Here is a 12,715-nt window from a genome sequence, read left to right as displayed (position 1 = left end):
CAAGTTTTGTACGTGTGACTCAGCATACATATACATTTACGTTACTTTAAAAACAACATTGTTTTGGCTTGCGTGCCGTAGTAAGAAGGGCAAACGTCGAAATTGTTTGTCATTAATTGCCTATTTTTTGGCATGCAAGCTTTGCCATAAACTACTTCAGACAGAACATACTGAAATGGTTGCTTTAACTTGTATACATCTCCTGGATGCAGAGCAACACTTTGGCATTAATATTTTAAAAATCACAGCTCAGAGTAATTCCAATTACATTTCTTATTTGCCTATGTTTATATTAACACATCATATATACACACACATTTAGGTAATTAGGTACTTCAAAGGAAATACTTCCAAAATATTATACAACTTTATAAATATTATTACAATGATCAAATTTGAAATTGTAGAGGATTACAAATGTTATACGATACTGTAACACACGTAATATCTAAATAGCTGTTCTAAAATATAGCACACCGCTTTATGTTAGCACTGAGCACATAGAGCAGATCAATATTCACAATCTCCTCTGTGTGCATTTTCACGGTTGGGCTGTACAGCTCTGATTTCAGAAACTAAAAGGAAGTTTTCAATTGAGCGAGGAGCGAAACGTTGGACACCGTGCCAAACAACACGCGGTACAGCCCCAAAACGTACTGGACGGCAATATTCGTACTCCTTCACAGTTGCATTAATGTTCGGGCGTTTTTGGTTTACTTTTCGTTTCCTTAAAGGCAATCTCCTCCTTGGTATAAACAGTCAATTTGCAGTGAGCCACCTGCCGTTCAGGAAAAATACACTATGTTTAAGAGCAAATAAATATATTTTTGGTGATACAGTACGTAATTGAAGGACAGGCTGCATTGAGGTATTTAACGCCTGTGTTTTGCTTTTCTTGTAGACATTTTATTAAAGCTAAACATGTTTTGTTACATAGTCTCGTGAAGTTCGTCTTACGTGTTCAATGATTGCATAGAGCACAACACTTTAGTCCAAATGAATTCAATGCTACGGAGGTAGCATTTCATGTGCAAAACTACACGAACTCTTTTGGTTAAAGCTCTCATGAATGTTACACTCTTCATGTCAGGGGGTCTCCCTTTGATACAAATACAACCTCTGCGATATTGAGCTCATGTTTAACTGACCAAAATGGTGCGCAAGCATCCTCTCGTGAAGAATCATTACTCCGCTTTGTAAACGAGTTAAGATTGTTCTGTGGCTTCTCATTGTGATGTTGGTTTTGGTTTATTTAGACTTTTCTTTGGCTCGAAACTTCTCACCAACACAATTGTAATGTTAAAGCTTGCACACTGCAACAGTGAAGATATACCTCACAGGTAGATCTTAGTAGGGTACCCTCCCATATATACAATATAAAAAAGACCAAAAATATATTGTATACTGCTTCACAATAATGGTCAATTATTCCTTAAATAAACAAGGATATCCTTAATATCTAAGTCGCTGGGATAAAATGTGTATGTCATATGTTTTCCTCTAAAATATGCTTAGCTGCAGGTAAAGCTATGCATAGAAATGAGAAGCATAGGTCACTCTTGATGGCATAATGCGCTGCCATTTCTGGTAGCTAAGAGCGATAGGTGCTTTGTCCTTTAGTATCTGCCAACATGACACAAATGTGTTTAATGTCTTTTGTTCAGTTAATTTGTGTTGTAAGAACATGGCACGTGAAACCTATAAAATGTGTTTATCATTTGATTGCCTCTAGGTTTATTAGAATATGAAGAATACGGTATAAAGCATGCCCTGTCTATAAATTTACTTTTTCAAAGTAGGTCTCTACACCACAATGCAGCACACAGCACCGAGAGTGTGAGTGCTGCGTATCTTTCTGTGCACGTTCGACGTTCTTCATGCTGCGCACGCGCCTCTGTTCACAGCATGGGGGGAAGTGGTCTCGATGACGGGCGAGAGGTGTATGTCTTCTTTGGTTTGGAGTCACCGCCATCCATGGTCGTCTCCACGGGGGCCACGACCAACGTATTGTCCGGCATGGGCAACGTTTGCTCGTGAGTCTTGAGCCTCTTGATGGTGTTCTTCAGCATCTGCCGCTTGTTGCAGAACCACACGCGCACCACCTCACGCTCGTAGCACAGGTGTTCGGCGATGGCCGTCATCTCCTGGCCAGACGGGTGCGTATTGCGCTCAAAGTAAGCGTTGAGCGCCTCCAGTGCTTGAGGCGTGAACGAGGTGCGGCGTTTGCGCTTCCGCGATGGCTCGCTCCCCACAAAGTCGCTCAGGCTCTGCAGGCCGGTGCGCTGCCGAGCCTCAGCCTCCGTCATCCAGCGCTCAAGCACAGGCTTGATCTTCTGCGCGCTCTTAGGTGTGATGTCCAACTTCTCGAACCTGGCGGGACATAAAAGCCCGGGATTCATTTTGATGGGCGGTGTGGAACTGGCTGTGCTAGTAGTGCTAGCATTATCTCTAGCAAGAGGCCAGCCATCGCTAATCCCTTCTCCTCTTCTTGCTCCGAAGGCCGGCAGGAACACGTCGGCTCGCATGAAGAGGGCGTTTCTGCCGGGAGTCGGAGAGAGAAGAGAGTCTCACTTGGCTGCTTGCACTGTAACAATTTTAATAGACTCACGTAAATTGGATATATGGAAGAACCCGATGTAGAAAAATGTATTGTAGTAGCGTTAAATATCACATCATTGCTGCAGCTTTCACATGATGTTTTACCAATTAAATCACCGAATGAACCGTTTCTCTGAGAATGGTGAAAATTGTCAAGATTACATGCCAGTTACCTGCAGATGGCAGACTGGCTGTAGGCGGGCGCCTCGGTGCTGCTCATGGCCTGTCCAACCTGTGTTTGCGTGAGCCCCAGCGAGAGACGGCGGATCTTAAACACACGAGCGAACTCGCGTATCTCCTCCAGCTTCACGTTGTCGATATCGCTGCAAGCACCCTGGGGGTCTGAACATGCACACACACAGGTAATTTGTGCATCATGTCATTACTGTACAATATTATTAATACTGCAGATTCTCAAGTTTCCTTCTTACAGATCATTGTTTATTGTTCTATCGTGTGCTTTTTGATTGCTTAATTCAATTTCCTGTAGTGTAGCGGCAGCCTTCAGGAGTGGGTGCGTCTTTGTGGGTGCCACGGTGGCGAGATGTTAACTACCTCGCCTGGTATACAGGAGGTCATAGGTTTGATCCCGACCTCGACGCCTGTATATTTGGAGTTTGCATGTTTCTCTCCTCGTGGTCGCATGGATTTTTCTTCGGGTCCCCCAGTTTTTCCCTCCATATTTACACACATGCGTTTAAAGTATTTGGCTGTTATAAATTTTCACAAAATAAGCCACTTCATTAGGCTATCATTTATGGCGAGGTCGCTTCTGAATAATAACTATCTAGCTCAGTGGGCCTTACCTGGTAAAACACATATACATCGTTTTAACAGTTTTGATACAGGTAGGAACAACAGTTCCACACTGCCCACCAGGGATTATTTGTCTGTCTTTCGTGCATAGCCACGCCCTCGATTTGTATTTCATAGAGCGCTTCGGGCGGGCTCAGCACCACGTGACGCGCCGCCCCACGCAGCTTGCGCCGCGTGACACGGATCGCACGAATGCGCTGTCCAACCAAGTTCCTACCTGCCCACTCCGAAGGAACGTGTTAGTTTATTGAACAGTGGATCAGAACTCACTGTGGACTGCCGGCCCAATGCTTGGCGAGGCTGGGGAGAGAGGCTGTGGGACTGGGGATCCTTGGCTCGGTCCGACCGTCAGGGTGTGCTGCGGGGAAACTTGGCTCCTGTGTTGCCCTTGGAGTTGCTGGAATTAGCAGCAGCACCAACATGAACATACATTTATATTAACTCAACACGTGTCAAAAACACTGCCCCTAAAAGGAAAAACAAGTATACAATCGGGGACATTTGGGACAATCACCCTTCTCCATAGCAGCAGAAGATGAAGGGCCGTTGTCCGAGATGTCGCCTCGTATCTTTTTTTCTTTTTAGGGCAGTGTTATTGATGAATGTGTTGAGTTTTTGTTGCTTGTGCTTGTATAGAGCACTTACCTGCACAAACGGAGAGGCAGGTCAGACACATGCGTGAGCAGCGTGTGGAACGCGGGGCCAACGAGCAACATGGCTCCCTATTGGCTTTAAGAGTACACCTACGAATACGCTTACTTGCCATTGGTGGAGGGAGACAAATGACGTCAGACGTACCACCTCCCGACGCGGAAAGGTGCGCGCAGCAAATGGGAGATGAGAAGAGGTGTGACGAGGGATGGGAGGAGAGAAGTGATTGGATGGAGGAAAACGGGAGAGAGGGGAAAAGGATCTGGGAAGGCTCGGGGCACTTTTGATGGTGGAAATTGACATGAACGCACGCTGCAGATTTTAATGAAATCTTCTCACACCTTTTCTACAACCAACGTGTTGGAGTCATTAGATCGGTGGCAGTGGTGGGATCGATTACAAGATGTCTCGCGCTGGTCACTAAAGGAACCCCATCGAGACTCCAGGAGAAGTAGAGGATTGGGGTAGTGGCAACCCCAAGCACCCTGGGCCGAAATGGCCCAGAAGGCCGACCATTAAGAAGCCCGTTGGCGGCCACGTTTCCCGAAGGGACAGAGCTGAGGCAGTAAGATGAGGAGAGAGATGCTGGATACAGAAGGGCCACAAATGGCTGAGGGATGGAGACGGATGGAAGAGCGAATGGATCGCCTCACAGACGTCATCCTGCTACTACAACGAATTTCGGAGGGAACTGGTCAAGCAAGGGGACTGCCGCTAAAGGGGAGGGGGCAGAGACAGGTGACTCCACAATAAGAACCACCTCCAGGATAGCCAGAAGAACCATGTCGTCGGGCGGTCCTTGCCGTCGGGGATGGTGTCCACCATCATAGGCCGAGCCACAGAGGCTACCGCGCTACCAAGGGAGAATCCCCGATTGTAGGGATAGGGAGAACCGATAAATCGCTCTCTCTTCCTCGGGGAGAGTGAGTCACAGCAGGTGAATATACCTGTGGAAGAAGAGGAGTCACCACGAAAGTCACAGAGGATGGGCAGACAAGGACGAAGAGGAGAGGCAAGTAGGAGACAGCCATCTCCAAGTGAAGAACAATGAGACCATGGAAGGAGGACCCGGAACCACAAGCTGGGTCCCGTGAAGGAGTTTATGGTGGCGGGAGGTGACTGCTGCGCCTTTGTATGGCTATTTGAAGTGTCCTGCAAGAGCCTGGACTGGTCAGAGGAGGAGGCGGCACTGAAGGCCCTACCCACAGTCCTCGATGACGCCTTGACCATCTTAACAATTCCAGAGGCAAGAAGATCCACACTGACGGATGCTTATCGGGAGATGGCCGAGGTCTTTGACCCGCCATCCAGTGCGAAGCGCCGATTCCAGAACCGATCATGTAAGGAGTTGGAGTCGCCCTTAGCGTACCGCAGGGCACTCCTTTCTCGTGCCCAAGCCGCCTTCCCATGACTGGACGATGCAGCCTGGGACTCCTTGGTAGCAGAGAGACTGCTGGCAGACTCAACAGATGGGTATATTTCTTCCGATATTGCCAGAGGAGGAGCAAACGTCGCTAGGGATGGTTAAGTGTATCAGGATCCAGGAGGATATGAAGAAGCCAACATGAGTGGTTGCATGCATAGGAGAAGTGGAAGAGGGGGCCGGTAGTCCAGCACACGAGGAACCATTGGGAACCAGATCCTCCATAATGTCCGAGCCAGCCTCAGCAACGACGTTGGGAGCAACCATGAGAGTCAATTTGTAGCCCCGAATGGGGGAAGCATGGGAATTGTAGGACAAGTAAATACAGTAATTTGTATTGGGGAGTTACATGTTACGGGCCCGTTTCTCGTCTCTTCTAAATTGGCTGTTCCCTGCCTACTGGGGACTGATTACACTGTGTTACAATTATTTTTGTTCCTGGGTAGTAAGTGTTATACTCTTAGGCTTTTTCGATAAAGTCACGTAGGTAAAAATAAATAAATAAAAATATTTAATAGAAGTATAAAATAAAATTAATTGCACAGGTCGACGTTCGCCAATTTTTCTTGTAGCCCCGCCCACCACCCCCACGTCCCATTCCCTGGTTACCACATTCAGATAAGCCCCTCCCCCCTTAACTTGTATTTAAGGGCTTGTCTCTTGGAATATTGCCTCACTTGATGCAGTAAATTTAGCTGTGACGATCCCACCTGATGACGGAGACTTGTGTTGCCTCCGAAACGTCGTGATTTATTATTTTATTTCTATTAATACTTCTATTTTTTTTTTACCTACGTGACTTTACCAAAAAAGCCTTAGAGTATGAATCATTGCAGTCACGAAGGCTTCAAATCTAGAATTAGTAAGTGTTATTTCCTTCTAGATTTGAAGCTTTCCTGACTGCAAGGATTCATACTCTTTGGTTTTTTCGGTAAAGTCACGTAGGTAAAAAATTTAAATAAAATAAATGAACACAACTAAATTAAATCACGACGTTTCGGAGGCAACACAAGCTTCTGTCTTCAGGTGGAACTGTTACAGCCAAAATCACTGTAGTAAGTGAAGAGAGCTAATAGAGAAACGCGACTATATAGGGTAAGAGGGGGGAGGAGCCACGGTAGGGGGGGGGGGTGCCGTGTGGAATCGGGGGGGGGGGGGAGCGGATGCTAGGCTGAGTTAAGACGATTGACAACATCTTTTCATTATGCAGGAGAGGCGGGGGGTATTGGGGTACCGTGACGGAAGTTGAATTTCATGTTAAATGTTTTGTAAATGTTATTTCCTAATTGCTTATGCCTCAAAGTACAGAAAATGGCTATTATTCCCCACCAACTTTGTTTTAGTGACCAGGACAGTTATATTTTGAAATTTACCTGTTTTTCAGAACATTCCAGATAGATGCAGTGCTGAGTAAACTTGGAGTAACTTCTAGAACATTCTAGAACTTTACAATAATATAAATAACAGTGTAGTGACATTGCGGATGTCACTGTGTAATGCTGGCCTTAGAGAGGCACGGCGTGCGATGTATAGATATCGCGGACACCACATATATATGGGTGCAGTACCAGCCCCAGAGGGGCTCGGTGAGCGCTGACTGACAGTGCTGGATGGCACCACGCTCTGCGTGCAGTGCCGACCTTTTTGGCACCAGGGACCGGTTTCGTGGAAGACAATGTTTTCATTGACCGGGGGGGGGGGGGGGCGGGGGTGGGGGCGGGGGGGTTCATCATTGGGTCTTTCCCCCTTTTCAAAGAAGCTCTCCAGCGACGTTTGTTTTTTACTCTTTGGCTAGGGTTAGCTTGTGGGCTTACCAAAACTGTGACTGAGACAAGTGCGCAGTGCAGGAAAGAGGCGCGGATGGAAGTGGTAAATAAAATAATGGGCGGGCAATACGCGGACTCACCGCTCACCTCCTGCTGTGTGGCCCAGTTCCTAACAGGCCACGGACCGGTACTGGTCTGTGGCCCGGGGGTTGGGGACCCCTGCTCTACAGGACAGGGTGTGAGAGTACCGGCCAAGGGAATGGGGTTACTATAGGCCGTGGCACTGGTTGACCCCAGAGGACACTTGACCAGTTGAGTCTACACAGGGCCCCCAAGTGGGGGCTAGGGGTGGTCACATGTCAGGTCAAGATCCTGCTCGAGGATTCCAGAAGGTGGTCGTCGCTAAGGGTGGGGCCAGCCATGCCACAGAGGATATAAACCAGGTCCCCGAGAGGGACCGGCTGCTGTTGTTCATCCTGAAGAATCTATGTTCTACGTCCTACAGAGTCACCAACACATGGACCGGGACCCGAGCTGTGGTCCGGTCCGTTGTAGCTAGTTATGGTGAAATTAGTGTAGTTAGCCTGGTGGCCCACCACCTTAGGTTGCTATCTTGTTAAGGGGCAGTTACCCCTTGTGTTGGTATTCATAAATGTGTTGCCTCCAAAGAGTACGTCTGCAACTCAGTTGAACTCACTACAGTAGTATAATTACAGGGGCCTTAAGCCCACCAGTTTAGTTCCAGCTGCCTAAGTGGATACATATCTGCATTTTTCTGAGATGGCATCAAGAGGCTGCAAGCATCTGACAGACGCATTTTGCTATGTCTGCGGCCAATTTATCAAAGACAAGAGCGAAAAAGTACTCTGTGGAAGCATCTGCTAAGATGTGTGAGGCCTATAAGGCATATTTCGGCATGCCTGTCGGGGATCAAGATAAACTCTGGGCACCTCATTTCACCTGCAAGCAATGCAAAAAACTCTGGAAGGTAAGATGGACAATTGTTGCTCGGAATTTAATGTTATACAATTTGTTAAAAAAAATTGTAAAAGTTTTTTCTTTCATAATATTTTACAATTTTCAATGTTATTGAAAAAAATATATACATGAAAAATGTATCGAGAATCTCTTACACATTAGTCATGGGTGAAATAAATGTATTTTTGTAGGATGGTACAGAGGGGAAAAGAGAGCCATGAAGTTCGCTATCCCAAGAACTTGGCGGGAACCCACTGACCACTCAAGCAACTGCTTCTTCTGCATGGTGGATCCTTCTAAACGTCGGACTGGCAAGAATGCACCTGCTATCACGTATCCGGACCTTCCTTCAGCCATCGCCCCGGTGCCACACTGCCATGAGCTCCCCGTACCCACTCCTCTGGAGAGAGAGCAGCCGTCTTTCGAAGAGAGCAGCAACTCAGAGAGCAGCAACTCAGAGAGCGAGGATGACATTGTAGATCCAGATGACAATTTCAGAGGTGGAGCTGAGGAGAGGACCCCATACTACAACCAAAAAGATCTCAACGACTTGATCAGAGATCTTGGTCTCACCACATCCAATGCCGCGCCTTTGATGTCTAGGCTCAACCATTGGAACTTGTTGGATGAAAGTGTGCAAGTCGCAGATCAGAGGAAGTGTCACCAACCTTTTTGCAGCTTCTTAACCCGTCAAGATGGGCTCTGCTTCTGCCACAATGTGACCAGTCTGTTTGAGGCAATTGGAATCACCTGTAACCAGAATGAGTGGCGCCTCTTCATTGACAGCTCATCCAGAAGCCTCAAAGCCATGCTGCTCAATAATGGTAACATGTACCCGTCTCTTTCCCTGGCTCACTTGGTGCACCTCAAAGAGGATTACAACAGTATCAAGACCTTGCTGGACGCCTTGAAGTATGATGAGTACGGCTGGGAGGTCATCGGAGACTTCAAAATGGTGGCATTCCTGATGGGTCTCCAAGGTGGTTTTACCAACTTTCCCTGCCTTTGGGACAGCAGGGACACCAAGGCGGGACTGGCCACAGCGGACATAGTTCTCTGTGGGGAGGAACAACGTCAAGTGGGAGCCACTGGTGGACCCCCCGAAGGTGCTGATTCCACCACTGCACATCAAATTGGGCCTTATGAAACAATTCTTTCAGAGCTGTAGATAAGGACTCAGCAGCCTTGAAGTCCCTTCAAGACATCTTCCCTAAGCTTTCTAGGCAAAGGTCTTCGTCGGACCACAAATAAAGAAGATCCTGGAGTGCAATGAATTCCCCAAGAAGCTCACTAGTAAGGAGAAAGCGGTTTGGAACAGCTTTGCCACAGTGGTTCGTGGCTTCCTGGGCAATCAAACGGTCGAAAACTATGTGGAGCTGTTTGAGACTCTGGTGAAGAATGATGGCACAATGGGCTGTAGGATGTCCCTCAAAGTCCATATTCTTGATAGTCATCTTTATAAATTCAAGGAGAACATGGGAGCGTACTCGGAGGAGCAAGGCGTGCGCTTCCACCAGGATATACTGGACTTTGAACGCCACTACCAAGGACAGTATAACGAGAACATGATGGGAGACTACATTTGGGGGCTGATTCGTGAAAGTGTTTTAAAGTATAATCATAAATCTAGAAAAACTACTCACTTCTAAATATTTTGTAGTAATATTTGTATTACTTTAATTCACCATTCTTTTAATTGAAAATCGGTAAATTTCAAAATATCATTGTCCTGGTCACAAAAGCAAAATTTGTGGGGAATAATAGCCATTTTCTATACTTTTTAGGCATAAGCAATTACGAAATAACACTTTCTACCCATTAACAAAAATTGTGTTACATAATGTTATTTAAACCAGATGCCCCTCAAGACCCTCACGGATCAAGGTAATTTAGAAATGCCGTCTGGGGGTCGGCTGTATTTTTTTAGGCTGGGAAGGGAGACCAGCTCTCTGTGCAGGCTCAGGTTAGAGAATCTGTCACTATTCCACCGGTAGCACAGATGCTGGTCCCTCTTCGATATCGAAACCCCTTTGTTATAACACGGCCAGATTCCCCTATTTAGGTTACTCCAGTGGCCGGGGTGGCAAGTCACCATTAACTGGTAGGGGCGGATATAGTCCTCTGTCGCCACCAAAACCTATTTCTACAGGTTCTAAATACAGCTGACACACCAGTTGTCCTTCACAAAGGGACGGTGCTGGCGCATGTCACACAAATGCAAACGTTGATACCACACAAGGGTGCCACTAGATGACTCATGGACGGAAGCCATCTCTATGCAGAACCTGTAGTTATCCTAGATGCAGAAAGAAAAACTAACTGACTTGCTGAGGGAGTTCCAGGACATTCAGTAAAGGACAATATTACTTGGGCGATACAAACCTAATGGAACATCACATTGATACAGGCGATACACGGCCAATTCGCTTGGATTCTTATTGGATAGGGCCAGTAGAAAGAGCACATGTTCAGCAGGTGGAAGAGATGTTGCAGGCAGACATCATATATCCATCGATGAGCCCCTGTGGAGCACCTGTTGTGTTGATGAAGAAACCAGACGGCTCATTACGTTTTTGTGTTGACTTCCGACGCCTGAATAAGGTGACGCTAGCTGATGCATATCCCTTGCCATGCATTAACGACTCTTTTGGATGTGTTAGCAGGGGCAAAATTCTTCTCGACATTAGATTTGTCATCAGGGTTTTGGAAAATGCCATTGGATGACAGTTCTAAATTAAAGACAGCGTTCAGAACACCCCAGGGACTTTACCAATTTAACAGATTACCCATGGGGTTACTTACAGCGCCGGTGATGTTTCAGAGACTCATGGAATTGGTGCTTGCAGGACTTAAAAGGGAAAATGTCATATATTTGGATGATGATTGTTTTTGGCTTCTCCTTCGAGGAGCACTAAGATAGACTGAGACAGGTCTTCTTTAGAGTGTGTGCTGCCCAGCTTATGCTCAAACCATCCACATGTCACTTAGTGCAGTCGTCCGTTCGTTATTTGGACATGTCATTAGCGCCACAGGAGTTGCCACAGAACCAGAGAAAACACTTTGCATCTGGGAATGGCTGACACCAACTTCATATGCCGAGGTCACGAGGTTTGTTGGCTTTGTGTCGTATTACCGCTGCTTTGTGCTGCAGTTTGCGAGCATTGCCAAGCCCCTGCATGCACTGACTGCCAAAAAACAGAGGTTTCACTGAGGGGAGGCCGAAGAGAAGGCCTTTACTACCTTGCGTGAACAGTTGCCAAAGGCTCCGCCTCTAGCATACACTGATGTTTCTCTGCCATCCATTCTTGACACTGATGCGATTGATGTAGGCATCGGGGGAGTTTTGTCACAATTGCAGAATGGAGTAGAGGTGGTCATAGCCTACTTCAGTCACGTGCTGTCTCCGGCCGAGTAACGCTATTGTGTAACCTGCAAGGAGCTACTGGCAGTTGTCCACTTGCGCCGGTGCAGTCTACAGGGGACGGTCACGCTATGGCTCCAACAGACTGTCACCTGGCACTTACACTTGAATGGATCATGCTATAATCGACCGATGGCTCCTTGCGAGTGCTACGAAAACGGACAGAGACAAGCACACTGCAAGGGGAGGCGTTACCAGAGCTGCACTTCATTGTGTGGAACGGATTGCTTATGTATTGGGATATCAAGTCTCAGAGGCGTCTTGTAGTTCCAGAAGCTCTGCTTCAACAACTATTCCACGAAATCCACGTTGACCGCTTGGTACATCTGGGTCACCGAAAGACACTTCACTTTGAAACAGAATTACTATTGGTGGGGCATGGCGCAGATGTGCAGAAATGGGTAACGGAATGCCTGGAGTGCATTAGCCGGAAACCACCCACTCAACCCATATGACCACCCTTGCAGTCCATTACAGTAAAACGGGTAAATGAGCTCATTGCATTGGACATTTTTGGCCCGTTTCCACGCACCACAAAGGGTAACAAATATTTGTTGATGGATTTGGAATATGCTACCCACTGGCCAATGGCATGGCCCTTACCCGAGCAGATTGCTGCTTTCATTGCAGGGGTATGCATTGAACAAGCGAGCGCCAGAACAGCTGCTTACAAACCAAGGAAAGAAAGTTTCCTCCAAACTACTGCAGGACATTTGTAACATACTGGGTACCAAGAAGGTCCAAATGTCTCCCTACCATCCTCAAACGGATGGCATGGTGAAAAGACTGAATCGCACCTTGTCCAATATGTTATGTCATGTTGTTTCAGACTTCCAAAAAGATTGGGACATGCATATACGAGGTATACTGGCGGCTTACTGCCTGGCTCCACATGCATGCACGGGGTTCTCACCATTCTACTTAATGTACAGCAGAGAACCAGAGCCACCCATTGACAGTCAATTAGTCCAACTTCCAAGCACATTGGTCTCTTGGTCGGCTGCTCTTCGCCTGCCCTTGTAGAGACTGCAGGAGGCTCGTACAGCTGCTCTCACGTCATCG

At 47.0% G+C, this 12,715-nt stretch overlaps 1 protein-coding gene across 1 annotated transcript in view; it reads right to left on the bottom strand.

Annotated features, from left to right (window-relative positions):
• Positions 1 to 1,454: 1,454 nt before the first annotated feature.
• The window catches only part of LOC144932397 (POU domain, class 6, transcription factor 2-like), a 55,264-nt gene continuing 44,003 nt past the window's right edge, over positions 1,455 to 12,715 (bottom strand). The window contains exons 8-10 of the mRNA XM_078856409.1: positions 3,685 to 3,811; positions 2,772 to 2,940; positions 1,455 to 2,538 (exon numbers count right to left, since the gene is read on the bottom strand). Coding sequence (XP_078712535.1) covers positions 1,899 to 2,538; positions 2,772 to 2,940; positions 3,685 to 3,811 — 936 coding nt within the window. The 3' untranslated portion in view covers positions 1,455 to 1,898. The remainder of the gene's footprint in view (positions 2,539 to 2,771; positions 2,941 to 3,684; positions 3,812 to 12,715) is intronic.

This window comes from Lampetra fluviatilis, chromosome 1, assembly GCF_964198595.1.
Source record: "Lampetra fluviatilis chromosome 1, kcLamFluv1.1, whole genome shotgun sequence".
NCBI classification, from domain to species: domain Eukaryota; kingdom Metazoa; phylum Chordata; class Hyperoartia; order Petromyzontiformes; family Petromyzontidae; genus Lampetra; species Lampetra fluviatilis.
Note: the sequence above shows the minus strand (reverse complement) of the source record. Positions and strands in the feature narration are given on the sequence as shown.